The following is a 22,329-nucleotide window of genomic DNA, read 5'->3' as shown; positions in this document are numbered from 1 at the left end:
TGTGCTTCTAATGACATCAGAAGCAGTGGTCCTGCACATTTGTGATTGGCTGGTGTTCAGCAGCGTCGGTGTCATTAACAGCAAAGCTGCCACTGAAATGTCTCCTCTATGAATTGCTTGGCACATAAATTCCTGGGTAGTGATGGCTTAGTTGTCCACTCAAGACCATTAAATCTGTAGTTTTCCTAATAATGGACGACATAGGTATAGCAGAATTTTGGCCATTTCTTTAAACTAACTAAGTACAATCTTGTTTAATTTTAGAAGTTGCTGGTATATATCTTCTGCCTTTAAAATAAATACAATAAGGACTTTACACATACAAATAAATTAATACATTTATAGGGATTTTAAATGATAAAAATTATAAGTGCTATGTTATTGATGCATTAATCATTCTATTCTAACTTTAGACATAAAACTCATAGTCTTTATTACAAATGTACTATACATTTTTCTGATGAGAAATATATTTTAAATGGGCAGATCTGATGTTAAAAGTTGAGAATATACAGCTATTATTTATATTTACTATTTTTCTATATACAGTAACACTTTATCAACTTTGTTGTACATTCATAAACACTTTTGATGCATAATAAAGCTTGTTATACTTACTCTCATTAAAATAGGGCATTGACAATTGCTTAAATGGAAATTATATTATTTTTAGAAAATATTCAATACAATAAAAAGGAAATGAGGAATATGAAATCTGATTTTAATGATTGTTCTAATCAGTGCTTAATTTGGTATTTGTGTAAGAGTGCACCTGGCACCTTTGGGTCAGTCCCTAGTATTCTAAAAAGTATATTTAGCATGCCTCTTCCAGATACCTTGCTGTTTTTCAATGGGTAGGAAACCGCAGTACATAAAGGAGAAACGAGTAGAGAATGAATCAGACCCAGAGTCAAATCCACTGGAGCATTAATTCACTCAGGTTGGCAATGCCACCTTAGTAACTGTAGTAAATTAATATTGGCTCTTTATGTACCTTTTGGTGACATTTGGGTATTTAAAATAAATGTGTAGATATATATTTAAATAGATATTTAAATTAATGTTTAAAATAAGTATATGAAGTGAGTCAAGAACCTCTAAGGCATACCACCAGATAGCTAGAAGCAGAGATACTTAGCGTTCCCCTTACAGATTAAAAAGAGTTATTTAGGGCCGGACGCAGTGGCTCACGCCTGTAATCCTAGCACTCTGGGAGGCCGAGGCGGGTGGATCGCTCAAGGTCAGGAGTTCGAGACCAGCCTGAGCAAGAGCGAGACCCCGTCTCTACTAAAAATAGAAAGAAATTATCTGGCCAACTAAAATATATATAGAAAAAATTAGCCGGGCATGGTGGCGCATGCCTGTAGTCCCAGCTACTCGGGAGGCTGAGGCAGTAGGATCGCTTAAGCCCAGGAGTTTGAGGTTGCTGTGAGCGAGGCTGACGCCACGGCACTCACTCTAGCCCGGGCAACAAAGCGAGACTCTGTCTCAAAAAAAAAAAAAAAAAAGAGTTATTTAGGATGTGTTAACCTTTTGGAGAGCATTCTTAGTGTAAATCTGCTGCCCATTTACAATGAGATATCTCAAATTTTAGCATCATGGCTGCTGAAAGGCAGGCAATGGGAAATCTCAAGAGGATTTTAATAACTATCTAATTGATCATAACTGAAGTCAGTGTTGGAATACTGCCTGGAAACCTTATTCATCATGTTTTGGGGGGATGGGATATGCATAACACTGTGTACTTGTTCACTTTTCTTGGTTTTGTGTATGTAGATGGAACAGGTGAGGGGGGAGTAGAATTTATAAGGGACTACGCTGTATCCTGATATAATCATTTGTTCCTTATTCCTTGATCAAGCCCTGTGAAAGGCTGTAACGACACCTTCATTTTATAAAGAACATTATTTTCATGGTAGATCTGTTAAATCAAATCATACGATTATAGCACAGTCTCTATTATAGAGTGCTTCATTTATATTTAACAAAAAAAATACCAATATATTATAATAAGCTATAAATATAAAATGTTCATCATTCACTTGTAGCAAAATGCTGGTGTTTAAAATTTGCATAGAAATTGCAAAAGCCTAGAAACTTTCAAAGTAATATTTACAATATTTTCCCAGGTTATTAAAATCATAGTATTTTTAACACTGTGTAGCAGAATAAAAGCATTAACCATAGATGTTGTGGTTTCTCTGTTTTCCTCCTTTTTCTTTTCTCTATCACTATCCTCTTTGGAGAGCCTCTGCCTGCTTAGAGATTTTTCATTTCAAAGGAAATTCCAATGTCTTGACCTCGGTATCATGAGCACCTGCCTGATTGCATCTTCACAGAGCTCTAGAAGGTAGATAGATGCCCATGCTGTCAGGTGCCACCCTGGGATCTCTTAGTATAGCCCTCCCATCTCACCTTTCTCAGACCCTACTGGGCTACCCAGTCCCCTGCCTATTTGCAAATGCGAACTGATTAATCGCAAAGTTACCTCAATAGAGTTATAGTATTTGATTGCAATACTTGTTTTATGCATAGAAAAATCATGCCTTTTACTTATTTATTTTTAAATTTTTAGTTTAGTTATTATGGGTATATACCAATGGTATATCTTTTTTTTTTTATTCTTATTTCAGCATATTGTGGGGGTTCAAAAGTTTAGGTTACGTATATTGCCCTTGCCCCCCTCGCCCCGAGTCAGAGCGTATACTAACATTTATAAATTCATTTTTAAAGACATGTGTTAAAAATTATTTACCAGACTGATTGTTGTGAATGTATATCCTTAGCTGCTTTGTAAGAGTCTATAGCCTACAAATTGGGAACCATTTTTATACATTACAGAAACCTGTCAGTACTTTTACCATTCCCAGTCTGTTACTGATACTGTGGAGTTATATTTTAGATGGATTTCATCGACCTCTTATTGGAAAGGAGCAAAACAATGCAATACAAATAAATTTCATCTATTTTCTTATCATTGGCTCTACATCCAGTAGGGACATTATGAAAGAGATAATCCAACTTTGGAATATTAAATGAGATCAGAGTTTTTTATGCTGTACTTAGTATATTGTATTTCCTGGTTGATTTTTTTTTCCCCTTTTCTTTCGAGACATGTTTCTATTGCCAGGAGTCCCCAGCTGACCTCCCCCTCTGCAACCACATTTTCTTTGAAAGTGATGCTAGATCATCACCTAAGTTTCCAAGCCCCTCTGGTCATTTCATCATGTTCTAGATGACCTCTAATAACTGTACCCTTGCTTAGGTGTTAAGATTTAACCTTCAAGATACAAATTTATAATCAGCAAATGTTCTTCTGGATTGCACTGCTCTAATTAATGAGAATATATATTTCATGGTGAGATTTCAGGCCTTTGGCCAGATGGTTGGGGAAATAATTTTTAGCAAGGAGTTCTATCAGAGGAAGTTCTATATGACACAGAGTTGATGGCCTTCAACTTCTAAGGTAAGCTCTGACCTTAGTCTGTGTTACTGTGTATGAAAACAAACAAACAAAAAGCACAAAATACCTTAATTTGAATAGGTTGATTCCAGCCATTTCAAACATAATGATGCCTTATTTATTTATTTATTTTTTATTTCAGCATATTACAGGGGTACAAATGTTTAGGTTACGTATATTGCCTTTGCTGCACCTGAGTCAGAGCTTCAAGTGTGTCTATCCCCCAGACGGCGCGTGCTGTACCCATTAGGTGTGAATATATCCATCCTCTCCTCCCTGCATGACACCTGATGAATGTACTGCTATATGTGCACTTAAGTGTTGGTCAGTTTAGTCAGTTAATACTAATTTGATGGTGAGTACATATGGTGCTTGTTTTTCCACTCTTGTGATACTTCACTTAGTAGAATGGGCTCCAGCTCTATCCAGGATAATACAAGAGGTACTAGATCACCATTGTTTTTTGTGGCTGAGTAGAACTCCATGGTACACATATACCACATTTTATTAATCCACTCATGTATTGATGGGCATTTGGGTTGTTTCCACATCTTTGCTGTTGTGAATTGTGCTGCCATAAATATTCGAGTGCAGATGTCTTTTTTTCCTTTGGGTAGATGTCCAATAATGGGATTGCTGGATAAAATGGTAATTCTACTTTGAACTCTTCGAGGTATCTCCATATTATTTTCCACAGAGGTTGTATTAGTTTGCAGTCCCACCAGCAGTGTATGAGTGTTCCTATCTCTCCGCATCCACGCCAACATTTATTGTTTTGGGACTTTTTGATAAAGGCCATTCTCACTGGAGATAAGTGGTATCTCATTGTGGTTTTGATTTGCATTTCCCTGACGATTAGAGATGTTGAGCAATTTTTTTCATATGTTTGTTGTCCATTAGTCTGCCTTCTTTTGAAAAGTTTCTGTTCATGTCCTTTGCCCACTTTTTGATAGGGTTGTTTGATTTTCTTTTTGCTGATTTTCCTGAGTTCTAAATAGATTCTAGTTATCAGCCCTTTATCGGATGTGTAGCATGTGAATATTTTCTCCCATTCTGTAGGTTGTCTGTTTGCTCTCGTGATAGTTTCCTTGGCTGTACAGAAACTTTTTGTTTTGTTTATTTCATTAAAGAAATATATCCTGATGCCCTTGGACTAAATATGTACGAAAAAGATGATAAGTTGACCCCAAAGATTGGCTTCCCTTGGAGTGAAATCAGGAACGTCTCTTTCAATGACAAAAAGTTTGTCATTAAGCCCATCGACAAGAAGGCACCTGACTTTGTGTTCTATGCCCCTCGCCTGAGAATTAACAAGAGGATCCTGCAGCTTTGCATGGGGAACCATGAGCTGTACATGCGCGGCAGGAAGCCCAACACCATCGAGGTGCAGCAGATGAAGGCCCAGGCCCGGGAGGAGAAGCACCAGAAGCAGCTGGAGCAGCAGCAGTTGGAAACTGAGAAGAAAAGGAGAGAAACTGTTGAGAGAGTAAAAGAACAGATGATGCATGAGAAGGAGGAGCTGATGCTCAGGCTGCAGGACTACGAGGAGAAAACCAAGAAAGCGGAGAAAGAACTCTCAGAGCAGATTCAGAGAGCCTTGCAGCTGGAGGAGAGAAAACGGGCCCAGGAGGAGGCTGAGTGCCTAGAGGCTGACCATGTGGCTGCACTGTGGGCCAAGGAGGAGCTGGAGAGACAGGCAGTGGATCAGATAAAGAGCCAGGAGCAGCTGGCTGCGGAGCTTGCAGAGTACACTGCCAAGATCGCCCTCCTGGAGGAGGCCAGGAGGCGCAAGGAGGATGAGGTCGAAGAGTGGCAGCACAGGGCCAAAGAAGCCCAGCATGACCTGGTGAAGACTAAGGAGGAGCTGCACCTGGCGATGACAGCCCCCCCACCTCAAACACCCACCATGTATGAGCCAGTCGGTTACCATGTCCAGGAGGGCCTGCAGGATGAGGGCGCAGGGTCTATGGGCTACAGTGCCGAGCTGTCCAGCAAGGGCATCCTGGATGACCACAATGAGGAGAAGCGCATCACTGAAGCTGAGAAGAATGAGCATGTGCAGCGGCAGCTGCTGACGCTGAGCAATGAGCTGTCCCAGGCCAGAGATGAGAATAAGAGGACCCACAATGACATCATCCACAATGAGAACATGAGGCAAGGCCGAGACAAGTACAAGACTCTGCGGCAGATCCGGCAGGGCAACACCAAGCAGCGGATCAATGAGTTTGAGGCCATGTAACAGCCAGGACCGAGGGCAGTGGGGCACTTGGCAGCCCGCTGCTTCGAGGGCCACTGCCAGCCTGGTCACACTTGTATCTTTAGTACTCCAAGTCTAGGAACCCCCTTATCGCATCCCAGTTCCTTTAAAAAGAGAGCATTTATCCTGGCAGAAATATTCTGGGCTGGGAACCAGTGGAAGCTTCCCTGGTTTATTTTCTACAGTTGTATCATAGTGCCAAACAGGCCTGATTTTTATGATTATTATTGAATCACTTCCTGTATTGTGCTTGGAGTAGGACTGATTGAATTAAGGAAAGTGCCTATAAAGTATGAGTAACTTCAGGCTGGCCTGTGTGATACAAGATTCAGTATCATTAAAGAAAACCACATCGTGGCTTAAATCTGTGCCATACTTTTTCTGTATTTGAAAACTCAAATTGATTTTTTGATTTCTATGAAGGATCCATCTTTGTATATTTATATGTTTTGAGGGGTGAAAATTAAGATTGCATGTGAAGCACTCACACACAAATTATTTCCCTCCTCCCGTTAGTCTGTGGCTGGTGGCAGAGCTGCGGCGTGCACTCAGCATGAGCTCTGCAGGAGGACACGCTTGGAGAAACTTTTTAAAATGTTTTTTTTTGGAGGGGGGGGTTGCTTAACAGAAGAATACATTGTTGGACTTATGCTTAATTGATCGGCTCTAGAGTATAGTATTTGTAAGTGATAACATGGGTTTGTAACATTAGTTTTAAAAAGGGAAAGTTTCATTCTGTATATTTTGTTACCTTTTACAGAATAATAAAAGAATTACCTATAAAGAAAAAAAAAAAGAAATACATCCTGAAATCTTCCAAGAGATACAGGAAAATAGCCTGTAAAAATTACCTAGTCTACGTTTTAGCTACGTCATGGCTGTATTCTAATATAAAGTGCTCTATGCTGTTCTAGGTATGATTGAATTAAATGAGCATATTGTTTTATATGAATTCATACCATCACAGGGGGAGTTCTAGTCTTTCCTTCCATGAGGTGGCAAATGTTAACCTATGTAATGTATCTGATAGATAGGTTCTATGCTCTAAGTATTTTGTAATTAACCATCAAGTGTGTGAGTAAATAGCAGAACAGCTAATGATTTACATGTCTTAGAAATAATTTTTCAATTCAGCTTTGTTAGGCATTATTGCACTGATTGCATTACAAAGCAAGGCATGATATTTAGCAGTTCTACGCTTTATGGGTAAAGACAGTGCCATTTACTGTGTTAATCTAATTATTTCTGATTAAAACTTAGATTCCTACTGTGTATTTCTGGGATATAATAAATTTATATAACTTCATGAAAATATTAACATGGTTTATACATTAACAGTGTGCATATCTATGCATACACACAAATATGTCTGTGTGTGTATATAATTTTTCTAAACATAAACATATTTCAGAGGTGATAAATTTTACTTTTTGCCTCAATTCCTTCCTGGAAACCCCATTTTAAACTGCATTAACAACTATGGTATTTTCCCATAGGAACACTGAATTAGTACTCGCCATCAAAGTGGCACTGACTGATCAACACTAAGGTGTTCATATAGTAGTAATATTCTTTGGGGGTAGGGGGTTGGGGTGGGCAAATGCACAACTAATGGATGCGGTGAGCATTGAAGGGGTGGAAGGGCACATTTTAAATCATGACTGGGATGTGGCAAAGTCATAACATGTAACCAAAATGTTTGTACCCCCATAATTTCCTGAAATAAAAAAATTAAAAAAAATAAAAGTATGTATGTTCAATAGGGTGGCTTTTGGCATGTAAGATCTTCCTTGAACTAGTACAGATAGGAGCAGAATCTTAGTAATGATAAATAAAATATAACATCATAATATTTCTCATAGTATTGACATATTTTTGACAGGCTATCACAGTATTTCATATGCTATTGGAGAGTGATAAAATACAGTAATTACCAGACCATTCATCACAGATATTTAACATGAAGCTTCAAAGTTTCATTTCTAAAAATATTTGGGCCCACAAGCATAAAAGTTTCTTATCTTCACTCATGATGGGGAAAGAACTAGAGATGTGCGATTAGAGTATTAATTACTCACCAGCTAATGACCAGAAAGATTAATGACGAGACTTTCCACACCTTATCATGAATTATGTGTGGTCATCATGCCATTCAATATAAAAATATGAAAGATTGGTGAGGAAAGGGATGTATACATGGTCTTAACGTTTCATTCACAGATTACTTATTAACTGCCAAGGGAGAAATATCCAGACTAGGCAAATCTAAATAGAAAGCAAATTAGTTGTTTCCAGGGAATAGGGGGAGGGGTAATGGAGAGTGATTGCTAATGAGTAAAGGGTTTCATTTAAGAGTGATGAAAATATTCTTTTTTGTTTGTTTGTTTTTCTGTTTTATTCTGTGATCTTTGTAGAACAGTTTAGAGACTCTAAAATTAGATGGTGGTTATGGTTGCACAACTCTGTGAATATATTAAAAAACACTGAATTGTATGCTTCAAAAGGATGTATTTTATAGTATGTAAATTATATTTTTAAAATGCTCCCTGTGAAAAGAAATGACAATATCTGGTGGACACCACCGTAACTAAATGACCAGATTCAGTATCACTAATAATGGGCTTGTACTACCAGAAATAGTACAAGCCCGTTTTCATCACTTTGATCAATGTGCACATCGTATCCTCAACCCTGTTGGTATCAGCAATGTTCATACTAATTTTTGTCCAGTAGAACCATTTAAATCACTCATGCCTGAAGGTTGCTATTTAAATCCCAGAATGGAATTGAAACCCATAATGCCAGAGTGCTTTTTGTCTCACTGTTAGTGTAATACTGAGTATTTTTAGAGTAAATCCTCTGCCAGTAACAGTTCCTGTCTGTATGCTTTGGCATAGGAAATTAATAAATATTATCATTGTTCCCTGATGAGGTAGCATAAATTGCTCTATTTTCCTAGAAATATTTTAATTAAAATGTTGAGTATTAGTATTACCAACTACAAGTCCTTTTTCTGTTCTAATGTATTTTTAATAATAATATCAATGAGAGAAATGTCCATATTCCCATGGTGTATCATTCGTATAATTTCTGTATTATGTGCTTCATGAAAGACTGTGGTCAAGTCAATTTTGTATATTTTGGTTATTCTTTATCCTAAGAAACATGTGAAATCAAATGTTAGTATCTTCAGCAAACTAGTTTTACAAGGAAAAAAAGCAAACATTAGTATGGTTATTTCCATTTCATTCTTGGCATAAAATTTATTTTCAGCCTTATTTTCCTTGATTCTTCACCATTTTATTAATATTTCAAGTGATAATTCTTCTTTTGTTTGTTCGTTTGGTAGTGGTCTTGGGTAGTGTTTTCTACAAGGTGACCTTTACATGAGGACTTATGGATATGTGATTTATTAAGGAAATGTTTTCAGGAAAAAAACAAGTAAGGGCGTAGGGGAAGCAGAACAGGGAATTTGTTACCCCAAATAAATGTGACACTTAGGTCAAAGTCTCCACCTCAGCCTAATTCCATGGGTTCTCCAGAACTGAAATAACGCCACAGTTTTTGTTCTGGTTGAGGCAAGGGAGCTGGGATTTGAAACCCTTAACACTAGGTATTGGCTATCAGCCTGTTCCGGGCGACATAAACTCTCAGCCCCTTCTGGTTTTGAGTGACTCCAGTTGCCCAAGGGTAGTTCTCTGAAGAGGGTTTCAGGTACCCCACCAGGCCCACCCAGACGATGGGAGCACATCATAAGTAAACGACATCCCAGGGGGTAAGGGCATAAGGGCAGAGAACATTCACAGCATTTGCTAGAAGAGTCCTGTTTTTTTTTCCCTTTTTTTTTTCACTTCTGTAATCACTGTTCAAAAATAACATTTTTGGTTCTGTGATGGTAATGATGATGGTGTCTGTGGATTAAACTATGTTATTTAATCTAAAAAAATTTTGTTTAATATACTTGATCAGTTAATGAAGTTTTGATTGATTGCTATGTTTAGCATAATTATACAATATGTAGAAGTATTGATTTATACTATCAAGGAAACTTAAATCTCATTTTAAGAAGGACATCATATGGAAAAACACAGTTATATATAGATATGCAATTTAATCCTCAGCAAGGCAATCTGATACATGTGGTTAGGATCCATAGAACACAATGATTAGGGTTTGTTAAACAAGACAATGTTGACTATTCTGTATGTATTTCACATAGAATTTTAATACATATCAATTGATAAAGAGAAAAGATGATGTATTCCTTATTGAAAAATATCGTATGCAAAACTGAGGTTGAGATCATTCAATTACATGTAACATATGCTTTCCTTTAATGTACCTGACTATTCATTATATTTCAGCTATGAACTTTTTCTTAGCTTCATCCTACTCTATATTTTACTTGCAGTGACTTGGATTATAATATAGGATTTTGGCATTTCACCTTGGTCTGTTACCATAAACTAGATGAAAAAGGCTACTATGATAGATAATAGATGATTCCAGAGTAAAATCTTCTTGATATGCTATAATGCAGAGTTGAAACTAATAAGGCAATATTACAATGGCATAGATATAAAATATAACACTTCTATTAAAAAAAATCAGTTGCACAAGGGTTAACACATATGGTAGACAGCCCCAATATAGTTTGAGTGTTTTGTGGCTGGTAAAAATAATAAGACAATTTCACAGTACTTTCAAGAAATAGAGTATGCAGATTAGAGGATATATAGTTTCTGTACTGGTTGAATAAGTTTTGCAGTATTGCTTTCAGTTTTCAGACACATTTAAAGAAAGACAAACAAAAAACAAAAGGTCATCTAAAGAAACGACACTGGTGTGTAACAGATTTGGAGACCTTGAAGTAGAAAGAACCCTTCCGTGTTGTAAATATGTGAAATCTGAAGAAGAGAAACCTTGCAGAAAATATAATGACTGTATATAAATATTTGAAGGCCTATAATGGACTGTAGATTTTATTCTGTGTTGCTCTGCAACAGAACTTCTGAGGATACAACTCTCTAGATATGAAATGGGCTGTCTCTGAGTTATGAGTGTCACCCTGGTAGTATCTCCCTAGTAGTGTCATCCAAGGCTAGATATCATTTGTCAGAGATTCCATAGAAGAATGTGCGTAAATTAACCTTGAGATCCCTTCAACTGTAAAATTTCCTAAATCTGTGTTTTTGAACCTGCACAGTTACAAGATGTATCCTAGAGCACACTTGACAATGAAATTTACAGTCTCTCTTAAAATCTTTAAATATTTTAAAACCATTAAGATAGATAGAATAGGCAGCTAACAAAACAAAGTAAGTGGAACAAAAAATGATGAATAATTCATGTCTTCATTATTAAATGCATCTAGGATACTTAAAAATTTTTCATTGCATTTACTGCATGTGAAAATTGTATTTTATTAAAATGCAATGTTTTCACTTCTAGGTTTTCACTTCCAGTTACTGCAACAGCAGAAAACTGCATTCTTACTATTTACCCATATATAGCAATTCATCTGGATAAATACAGAATTTGTTTAAAGAAGGGTAAGTTACATATGGCTGATTTCTTTCTAACTCACTGTAGATTCTTGTTATCCAAGGCCGACATCTAGAATTAAATGAATTTAAAATTAACAGATGTTTATTAAACATCTGCCTGCCAAAAGCTGCACTTATCATTACGAGTAGAATATGACAGTGTCTCTTAATTCCAGAAATTGACAATCTAGTGAAAGACACATAAATAAATTAATACAAAGAAAACTGAATTAAGTAAGAGCTGTATCTATGAGTCAATTGAAGTGTTGGGCATTTAGGGGTGTTGCAGAGATTAATGCTGATGTTGGAAATCTGTAATGACTTTATAGAAGAGATGACATTTGTGTAGAGCTTGACAAATGATGAATTTGAACAAGATGATTTGGGCAAAGGGCAATATCGCAAAAGCATGGGAGTGTGATGAGAGACAGAAGGAAGAAAATGTAGGTACAGGGCCATAGTGCTAAGCCTTTTATTCTGTAATAGTGAGAACCTTCTGTGGTTTTTGAGTGTCAGTGATTTAGAAAGGGAGCAGGTGTTGAGATGTGAGATGAATTAAAGTGGGACAGAAAGTGGCCATTTGACCAGCTGGGAATTGCTGCAGGGGAAATTGTGAGATAAACTAAGAACAATCATCTTCTATGAAGTCTATAGTGGTATAGCATTCTGGGGATATGCATGCCTATTGGGTAAAGATTTTCTGGCACATTCTGAATGATTTTGTACTGAAAGATTGGATAAACTTAGTATATTCGGCTTATTTCTATTTGTTATTGCCTTTAAAGTAATCCTCACAATAAACTCATGAGCTCAGAGATGTTGATTTCATTTTATAGGTAAACATGTTTCAGATAATTTGTATAACATACCTACAGTTTAACTTGTCAGGACTGGTAGTGCCAAGCTTTCAAATCAGACTTTTCTAACTGACCAGACCATGCTTTCTGGCAGAATTAGACTATGAATATATATAAATTACAAATACATTTTGATGCTTGGCCTTAGGTCACAGCTACTCACTTTTCTTGGTCAGCACTGCCAATGGTTGGATTCGAATTCATGCTGTGACAAACTCTAATGTATATAGAACAACTCTAACTGGAATACAGATTGAAATATGTGCAAAATGGTATCAGCTTGTAACATATTATTACTGAATTAACTAGGAGGAAATTACTTTTGTTGCTGATTTTTTTCTTATATCTTATTTTGAACACCATATGTAATCTAATTTTTTGGTGTAGAAACATTTAAAATGTTTTATATATTCTTATTTATGCTAAAGTTGAATGCTGCACATTATCCAATAACTTTGGTATAACATAACAATTGCCTTATCAAATAAATTTTATTTAATTTATTATATTAATAGAAAACCATATAATTTTTTTTTATTTTTTTCTTATTTGACATCTTATTTGATATAATGGATGTTTAGAGTTTTTTCTTTTACTTTCTTATATATGTATATATAGATAGATAGAAATATAGATAGATTAGGTAGATTCAGGTTAAATAATTCGATAGTGAAATCCATGAATGCTTATTTGACTTACTGTGACCCAATGTGTCATTTGTAGATAAGGATGGAAATCCTATGGAGACTAAAGACAGTGGATCACCTTCTGTTTCAATTAAAAAGACATCCACTGCTACTAAATTTAGTGATGCTGAACCTGCAAGAGGAAACTTATATGTTGGTATGTGGCAAATATATAATGTACCCTCCAAACCCAGTCCATGACATGATCTGCTTAATAGCATTTAATTTAAGTTAGGCTTTTTAAGATAAAAATGAATGGTTGAAGAAAAACATGAATTTGTCATTAGTCTTAAGTGGGTCATGTGTTTTGGGAGTTCTTTTCAATGATCAATAGCAGAGATTCTCTAATGTTCATGGTTCATGGCACACTTAGTGTCTCAGTCAGTATTTTTCCCTAGGCCAAAACATGTACCACATAGTTTCATTTATTAAGTGCATTTGGTACAAAAATCTAAGCTTATGTGCTCTCCAACAGATGTTGCAGTAATATTTAACTAAAATGTTAAATATTCTACAGAGCCTCTGTAAATTTGCTCTGACATCTCAAGCACTCTCTGTCCATAGTTTAGGAACTGCAGAACTAAGGGATTTTTCTCTTCATTATCTAACTCTAGCCAAGGTTTCCCATCTTAGAAAGAGGTGAGCACAGGTAAATATGTGAGTTTTATACTATTATTTTCAATTAACTGTTTAAATATTTCTTTCCCTGGATGTTGGTAATATTAAATTTGTTCCTTTTTGTTGAATGAACCAAACCAGATTAGTGTGTAGGTACCATTATATGAGCAGATATCTTTAAAGAAAAAGATAAAACCATTTTATATTTTCAAAAATTTCCTTAACTCAGAAATGTTTTATTTATGTGCTTGATTTGGATAGAAAGTCATTTTGAATCTAAAGCCAATATTTTGTTTCTATAATTTTTTCAGCTGAGGTTTAATTTTGTCTAATAAGTAATGCTGAAGAATTGTCAATACATTTTACTAATGTAATTAGAAATGGAAGATTCTGCTTTGGGGAATGTTTTCTCATACCATTATGGCAAGAAAAAAAATGTAACTGCTTTCCTTGTTGTAATTTATCTATTTTTAAACATTTCTGTTGGGTATTTGAAAATAAGTATATTTTCATTGATTATTTTAAGATATAATAAGTTGACTCTGAGAGCATAGACTAGTTTGTAGAATGAGTTCTATTTGTCTGCATACAAATGACCATTACTGACAGACTATTTCACGCTATTGGTCAAGTAACTTTTTACAAACAAATGTGAATTTTAGGAATGGAAATAATACCTGAAAATTTGGGCTTGGATATAAGTGAAGCATCAAAGAAAGATGATCAATCTGTGAAAAAGGAGGAGACAAATGAACAATTCTTTACTCTTGGAGAAGGAACAAAGGCATATAACTTCTTTCAGAAGGTTGTGAATGCAGCTCAGACCTGGTTCGGTCTCTTCGGCTGGCCTGAAGGACCCCATTCCTTTTCTATTCCAGAGACTATAAGGAGGTGACAGTTACATGCCTTGCTTTGTATAACATCATAAAATATAATCTATTTATTGGGATCATTTTAAGTGAAAGGATATTAAATAATTTATTATAGACTGCTAAATTATAAGGGATCCATTAAGAAGAGTAAAAACATAAATATAAATTCTTCAGTATACATGTCCTTTTTAATTTCTTCTAGACAAGATGATTTTAGGCAAGCACTGAAAAACTCTGGACCTCAGTTTCCTCATATGTGAAATGAGAAAGGGCAAACTATGGCTAGGAAAGCCCTTTTAAATTTGAAAATTTTGGAAACTACACATTTCTGTGTAAATAAACTATCAGCCCAAGATCTAGAGTATAGTCAGGTAGACAGATAGTGATGTTAGTGAACAGGTAGAGTTTCTTTGTACCATCTCCTCTTCGCCAATGCATTTACCTCCTTTCTTTCATGTGCTGTTTTATTACTCAGCATGTCTCAAATACTTAAATTTCTTTGATTATATCAAGGCACTTAGTTCTGTTGTTAATTTAAACAGGAGTTTAGGCCCTTCACTTGTTATAATGTTGTGATGTAGTGGATTCTCAGAGCTTTTTTTCTACCTCCTTTCTCAGCCCTGGGGGTAACTTGCTGCCACCACAGGGGAATCCAGGACTGATCTCTATAGCTATGTGGGCTATATTTAGAATTTCTGCTCTATATTCAAGAGTGTGCTAGATTAAGCTAAGTCTGTAGTTTTCCTGTATGTTAACTTTTTCAGTTTTTTAAAAATTAATTGGACAATTTCACCTTCATAGAATAAATTGACTAATATATCATCTTTGTGATGTGGAAAAGTTAATACAGCAGATACCCTGAAAATTTGTAGTTTTCATCCTGAAATCATCTGGCTCCAGGGAATTTTTTAGAGAAGTTAGTCTCTAAACATTTTGATTAAATTTTATTGATTTGTTTTAATTTTTGGGGAAAATTATTCATTCATTTATTTATTTTATTTCAGAATATGGAGGTACAAATATTTTGGTTACACATAATGCCTTTGCCTCGCCCAAGCCAGGGCTAGAAGCGTGCCCTTCCCCCATACAGTACTCTCCATCTCCATTAGTTGTGAGTTTACCTCTCTCACCCCCGCCACCTGACCGGTACCCAGTGAGTATTACTAACATGTGAGCACCTTAGTGTTGATCAGTTAGTACCAATTTGATGGCAAATACATGTGGTGCTTATTTTTCCATTCTGTGATACCGCACTTCAAAGGATGGGCTCAATCTCTATCCAGGATAATATAAAAGGTGCTAGATCACTGTTGTTTTATAGTTGAGTAGTATTCCATGCTATAGATATACCACATTTTCTTAATCTACTCATGTATTGATGGACACTTGGGTTGTTTCCACATCTTTGCAATTGTGAATTGTACTGCCATAAACATTCAAGTGCAGGCCAGGCACAGTGGCTCACACCTGTAATCCCAGCACTCTGGGAGGCCAAGGCAGGTGGATCCTTTGAGCTCAGAAGTTCGAGACCAGCCTGAGCAAGAGTGAGACCCCGTCTCTACTAAAAATAGAAAGAAATTAGCTGGACAACTAAAAATATATAGAGAAAAAAATTAGCCAGGTGTGGTAGCGCATGCCTGTAGTCCCAGCTACTTGGGAGGCTGAGGCAGCAGGATCGCTTAAGACCAGGAGTTTGAGGTTGCTGTGAGCTAGGCTGACGCCACGGCACTCTGGCCCGGGCAACAGAGCGACACTCTGTCTCAAAAAAAAAAAAAAAAATTCGAGTGCGGATGTCTTTATTATAGAATGTCATTTTTTTCCCTTTGGTTAGATGCCTAGTAGTGGGATTGCTGGATCAAATGGCATTTCTATTTTTAGCTCTTTGAGGCATCTCCAAATTATTTTCCACAGGGGTTGTACTAATTTGCAGTCCCACCAGCAGTATAAGAGTGTTCTATCTCTCCACATTCACACCAGCATTTGTTGTTATGGGGGAAATTATTAATTGAGCATTTAACATTTATTATTCAACAATTGTGACTAGTAGTCTTTCTGTTTTTTATTTCCTTCATGCTGTTATAGTCCCTTCCTCATTTACAATTGTAATTTTATTTTTTCTTGATTTATGGGTATCAGCAGTTTACTTCTATGTCTCATATAATGAATAAATTCTTAAATTAATTTTTCATTTCTGTTTTTTCTAAATCATGTAATGATTTTTCTTTATAATTTATTTTTCTTTAAACTTGAATAGTATGTTTATTTATTTTCAAGTCTATAAATTCATCTCTTTATTCTACTCTGGCTGCATCCTAGAATTTTTGTTAGTTAGCAAAAGTTTCTCAATTTTGTTGTTTTTATAGAGCTTGGGATATTAGTTTTCATTTTCTATATGCTTTTTACTATAATAGCGATTGCTAGTTTGTTGTATAGTGTTATTACATGCATACATTATTATTTACTTGAAAATTCACATTAATTTTTGAGAATTTACTTATGTAATTTTGTTATTCTTTGTTGGCATAAATAATGCAGACATGCTTATAAATGCTTACAAATGGTACCAGATATTTCTGGATACTACATAGGAAGTTTCTCATAGGTAGGATCACTAGACCAAATAATATAAACCTCTTAAAGTCTCTTATAATACATTCTTGAATGCCTGGTGAAAGGCAGTTCTGGAGGAGTATGAGAGCTTTTCTAACCCTGGGAAGGAAGCTGCCCACAATCAAAAAACTTTGAATAAAGATTAACTTTGCCCAGGTGACAATGCTATTCGGAGCCATTTGTTGGTTTGGAATTTGGGGATCATGGCCTCTCAGGCTAAGAAGAGACCTCCAAGGTCATGCACTATTGCTGATATTTGAATCTCCTCTTTAGTGTCTCCTGTATTACTCCATCATCTGGCATTACTTAGTATTTCTCATGAGAAATCTGATGCCATATTTTGTGAATAACGTGTTCATTCTCTCAGAATTCTCTTATGGTTTCCATATCTCTGCTGTTCTCCTATTATGCAATTTGATGAAGTAAAATCTGAACGTGGGGTTCTTTTTCAGGATTCAATCTACTTGGCATTTAGTAGTCCCTTTTATTTTGAAAACTAGTCTTTTAACTATTCTTTCCTGCCTCCTTTTCTGCTATTTTTTCCCTTCTCTCTCTCTCTCTCTCTCTCTCTCTTTTTAAAGACAGAATCTCACTATGTTGTCCAGGTTGGTCTTGAACTCCTGGGCTCAAGTGATCCTCCTACCTCAGCCTCCTGATTCGCTGGGATTACAGGTGTGTGCCACCACACCCCACTCCATTCTCTGTTTCTGAATCTCCTATTAGAAAGATGCTGGACCTGCTTGACTGATCCTTTGTATCCCTTATGATTATGATTTATATTTTTTATCTTTTTCTGTCTCTTACTTTCTTATACTTGTAGCTGTCCTTTACTTCCTCTTCTAGTCTTCTGTAAAATTTTTAAATTGGTATTGCTAGCTTTGTTTTCCAAGAACTTTGTGTTATTCTTTATTTCCTTCCTCCCTTCCTTGTTCCTTCCTCCTTCTTTTTCTTTCTTCCTCCCTCACCTCCTTTCCTTCTCTTCTTCTTCTTTATGTATTTTTCTTTAATAATAGCATCCTGTTTTGTGTTATGGATACATGCTTTCTCAAATATCTCTTTTATAATATGAGCTTATTTCTAAATTCTATTTTTCTTTAAATTGTTTCATCTCTCCTCAATCTTTATTCTTTTTTATTGGGTTATTTTCTTTCAACCTGATGACTTTCTTTAAATATTTCTGATTTTTCATTCTCATTTATTCATATGTAATGAATGAAGTACTTCTTGTAGAATAAGCAAGAGACAAGGGTTTCTCTGGATACTGTGCACGTTTGAGTTTGTTTTTTCATCAAATTGTTTGCCTGGTTAAAAGGCAGAAAAAAGTCTTCAGTAAGTGAGCAAGTCATAGCAACACAAATGCTTTACTTTATGGTAAAGAGAAGAGAAGCTAGATCCAATGTAATGCAAAAGTAAGGGGGGATTTATTCTAGAGCATGGAAATCCACTATAGGTGCCCTAAATCTCCTAGGAATCTAGAAGTTGAATTTATTTTGAGTGATCTCCAGTTTTTCCTGGAGGCTCTGTATGTTGTTGTCAGTCTGTAAATGTTTCATGGGATAGAAGATCAAACCTAACTCTTTCATATACAATACTTCTATTAATCATTGTGATTACTGTACCATGTGTCACTTCCTCCCTCTGTATCTGCCAACTCTTACCTTGAAGCCTCTCTTATGTTCCTCTAGGAAAAATGGCTTCCTTTCCCACTGTAGCCTATTGCTATGCTGTCTATCATTTTGATTGATTCCTCCGTACAATTCTATCTGTTCTCTGTCTCATAGGTATTCCTCAACGTTTCTGGCATATTAATAGTCTCTTTCCAAATTTTGGTGTTGTTACAGGTTTATTCTATTTCTTCAATCTTTTTGACATTTCAGGAATATTTTGAGAGAAAGAAAAGATAAGCATATATGTTCAGTTTATTTTTCTGAACAGGAAATTGTCCTTTCTTCTCATATATTTCTGTAGTTTACTCTTGCAGTTATTTTCTTATGGTCCCATCTTAATGACTCATTATTTCTGTTAGTGCTTTAATTTTTTGCAGTCTGGTGATTGATACCTGACCAAGCTTGCTTTGTAATATCTCTCTTAACTTGGTTAAAAATACTTTTGTGACATTTTATTAACAATAATGGTTAATGTATATTGGACTCTTACTACGTACAAGGCATCATTATATATACTTTATGAGTATTGATTTATTTACTCTTTACAACCACCCTGTGATATAGACACTATTATTATACCCATTTTACTGATGAGAAACTGAGGCAGAAAGAATAAGTAGCTTTCCCAAAGTCACACAGCTACAAAATAGCAGAGCCAGGATTTGTACTCAAGCATTCTACCCCCAGAATGAGTACTTTTAAGCATCATGCTACTTGCCAATTATTGGGGGATCAGATTAAGATTTAGGCAGTTTTAACCCTTAAAAGACATGAACTCCACCATTTGGCAATTTTGTCTTTTTCTTTAGGCTGAAAACTATTAATAACCTGTGGTTAGGTATATCAGTTTAAGAAGTTTAAGAATACAATAGTTTGGAACTGAAGAGAGATATATAATTCTAATGTTTATAGGGTAAATCTAGGATTTTGGACCAAATGAAGCTTAAAGTCCTGGGCAAGCCATGAATTCTAGTGTCATACACGTTAACAAGAAGTTAAATTGCCTAGCCTTATATACAATAGCCCCTAGCTGGAAAGTCATCCACTACGGGATTTATTACCTGGAAAACTGTTATCCATTGTAGGTTATGATGTGGGTATCAAATAGCTGTGGGGCTTTTTCTCAACATTATTGAAACAGTTTTTGACACATTCATGTATCACCTTTCTTGAACCTGAAGATAGGGGTTGTCATAAACGCTGCTTTGTTGGTATGTATCTCAGGTAATTTCACTCCTTACAAATACAACTTTGTGGCAGCAAGGTCAATAGGGCCCAGTTCACTTGTTGATTTGCGAGATATTCAGGTAGAATAGGAGAAGCCAAAGAAAGTATTTGAGATTTCCCATTTATTAATTCTTAGTCTGTTTTCTTTTTGTAAGGCTATGAAAACTTTATTCAGTCATATTTTCCCTTTTATAATGATTTTCCTTCCTAAAAACATTTTAGGATCCAACTAATTAATGAGGTGACTTATGGGGGCTTTTAAATTTTTTGGACAAATTATAAGCATATGTATTTATGAGGTACACAGCTATACTATGGTCTATATATGTATAGTGTGGAATGATTGAATCAAGCTGGTTAACATATCCACTACCTTAAATACTTACCTTTTATTTCCTGTCTTTTAATTGCAACCTTATACTCTTTAACTAACATCGCCCCACTGTCCTTATCCTCCAGCCTCTGATAACCACTCTCTTCTACTCTCTGCTTCTATGACTTCAACTTTTATAGATACCATATATAATTAAGATCATGTGACATTTGTCTCTGCACCTCGCTTATTTCACTTAGCAGACTGTCCTATAGGTTCATCTACATTGTTGCAAATGACAGACTTTCCTTCTTTTTTAATCCTGAAGTCCGCTGTGTATACATACCACATTTTCTTTATCTCTTCATCTATTGATGGACACTTAGGTTGATTCCATATCTTGACTATTGTGAACAGTGCTGCAGTAAACATGGGAGTGCAAATGTCTCTTCAACATACAGATTTCACTTCCTTTGAATATATACCCAGAAGTAGGATTGCTGGATCATATGGTAATAATACTATGTTTAGTTTTTTGAGGGAACCTCTTTACAGTTTTCCATAATAGCTATACTAATTTATATTCCCACAACCAGCGCTTAAGCATTCCCCTTTCTTTACATTCTTAGTAACTAACACTTGTTATCCTTCATGTTTTTCATAATAACCCATCTAACAGGTATGAAGTGATATCTCATTGTGCTTTGAATTTGCATTTCCCTGATGATTAATGATGTTGAGCATAGGTCTGTTTTCCATTCCTAGAGGCCCTTAGATATTATTTCTTTTTAGCCCTTCCCCAAATCACCAACAGATGGAAATAGCCATTGAAAAAGATAAGAAAATACAATTTATATTTCAGAGATCATCAGAGAAAATGTACTAAATATTACAGTGTACTCACTTCAAGTTGGGTGAACTGCGGGAATAACATTTTCTCTAAACACCACTGTGAAGATCTCTAAGAAACTGATGCTAGCATCATTTGAATCATACTAGATATCCCACTTCATCTGAGAGAAGTAATTGTGGTGCATATAGGTGCTACTCCAGGATTCCACTCTAGCATGTATCTCCCTGCAGCTGCCACACACCTAGAATGCCAGTCAGGAAGCTGGGTAAGGGTTCAAATTGTTCCAAAGCTAACCATTCCATCCCAGAGCCTCTCATTTAGTATAACTATATAGAATCTCATAGAAAATCAAATTCACTGGTAGAATGTTTTACGATTCATAATGAGAACATCTAAAATGAGGAAAATATTTTCTTTATTTCTCCATTATCTTATCTGCAAAAAGGAGATAATCATAATACCTACCTTATATAGTTGTAATATTTAAGAGGTAATACTTTTAAGTTGTATCAGAACAGACCTTAAGAACTAGTAAGTGTTCACTAAATGTTAGCTATCATTAATAAATTTAATTGGGATTGTATTAACAGTGTTATATTTTTCTGATTTCATTAATCATATTCACCAACTCTTCTATTTGGCAGTAGAGAGTCAATTTAAAACTCATCTTTTCCAAGAGAGCACTTTTCCAAATTATATGTCATTAATAATATTTCACCTTCCCTTGCAGGATTTTTCCCAGCTTGATATAGGAACATTTGACTTTAAAAAAAAGTATATAGCATGCTTTTCTCTTTGCCGTGTTGAGCTGCTGGCAAGCTCAGTGATAAATTTAATGTGAAAATAAAGTGTCACCTCCATTTCTGGGCATTGTGCCCATTCATACTTCAACAGTAACCAACAAAGTCACAGAAACTTGTCTTTAGATTCAAACTAAATGTTAAAATGAAAGTGGTTATAATAACTAATTAGAGTTGAGTTCCTTGAGTTCTTTTCATTTCTGCACATTAATATATTAATAAGAATAATAAAATATTTTGCAATTCTTTTTTTAAGTGGCTAACTTGATATTTAATTAGTGAAATGCACGTTTAAACAAAAATGAGTTACTGCTACTGGTATATTAGAATGGGTAAAATAGATTTTCAAAGTAGTTTCCTTCCTTAACCATTTTACTGTACTTGCTGATGATAGTGGTGGGTGGCTTCTCTATCTGGAAAGATAGATCATTAGTACACTGAGCTTTCTGCATGAGTATATTTTCAATCTCTAAAGTAAGGGGACTCTCATAACTGAAAAAGAAACTTAAAATCATTTAATATCTTAATACTTAAATAAGAGGAAAAGGAGTATGGTTAAA

General features: G+C 35.5%; 1 protein-coding gene and 1 pseudogene across 1 annotated transcript in view; both read left to right on the top strand.

Annotated features, from left to right (window-relative positions):
* The window catches only part of CFAP47 (cilia and flagella associated protein 47), a 541,061-nt gene that overhangs the window by 107,609 nt on the left and 411,123 nt on the right, over positions 1 to 22,329 (top strand). Inside the window, exons 27-29 of the mRNA XM_069464301.1 lie at positions 11,172 to 11,272; positions 12,847 to 12,966; positions 14,090 to 14,318. Coding sequence (XP_069320402.1) covers positions 11,172 to 11,272; positions 12,847 to 12,966; positions 14,090 to 14,318 — 450 coding nt within the window. The remainder of the gene's footprint in view (positions 1 to 11,171; positions 11,273 to 12,846; positions 12,967 to 14,089; positions 14,319 to 22,329) is intronic.
* On the top strand, positions 4,617 to 5,712 carry LOC138378147 (ezrin pseudogene; annotated as a pseudogene).

The sequence above is a fragment of the Eulemur rufifrons genome, chromosome 30 (genome assembly GCF_041146395.1).
Source record: "Eulemur rufifrons isolate Redbay chromosome 30, OSU_ERuf_1, whole genome shotgun sequence".
NCBI lineage: Eukaryota > Metazoa > Chordata > Mammalia > Primates > Lemuridae > Eulemur > Eulemur rufifrons.
This window is presented reverse-complemented; position numbering and strand designations above follow the sequence as displayed.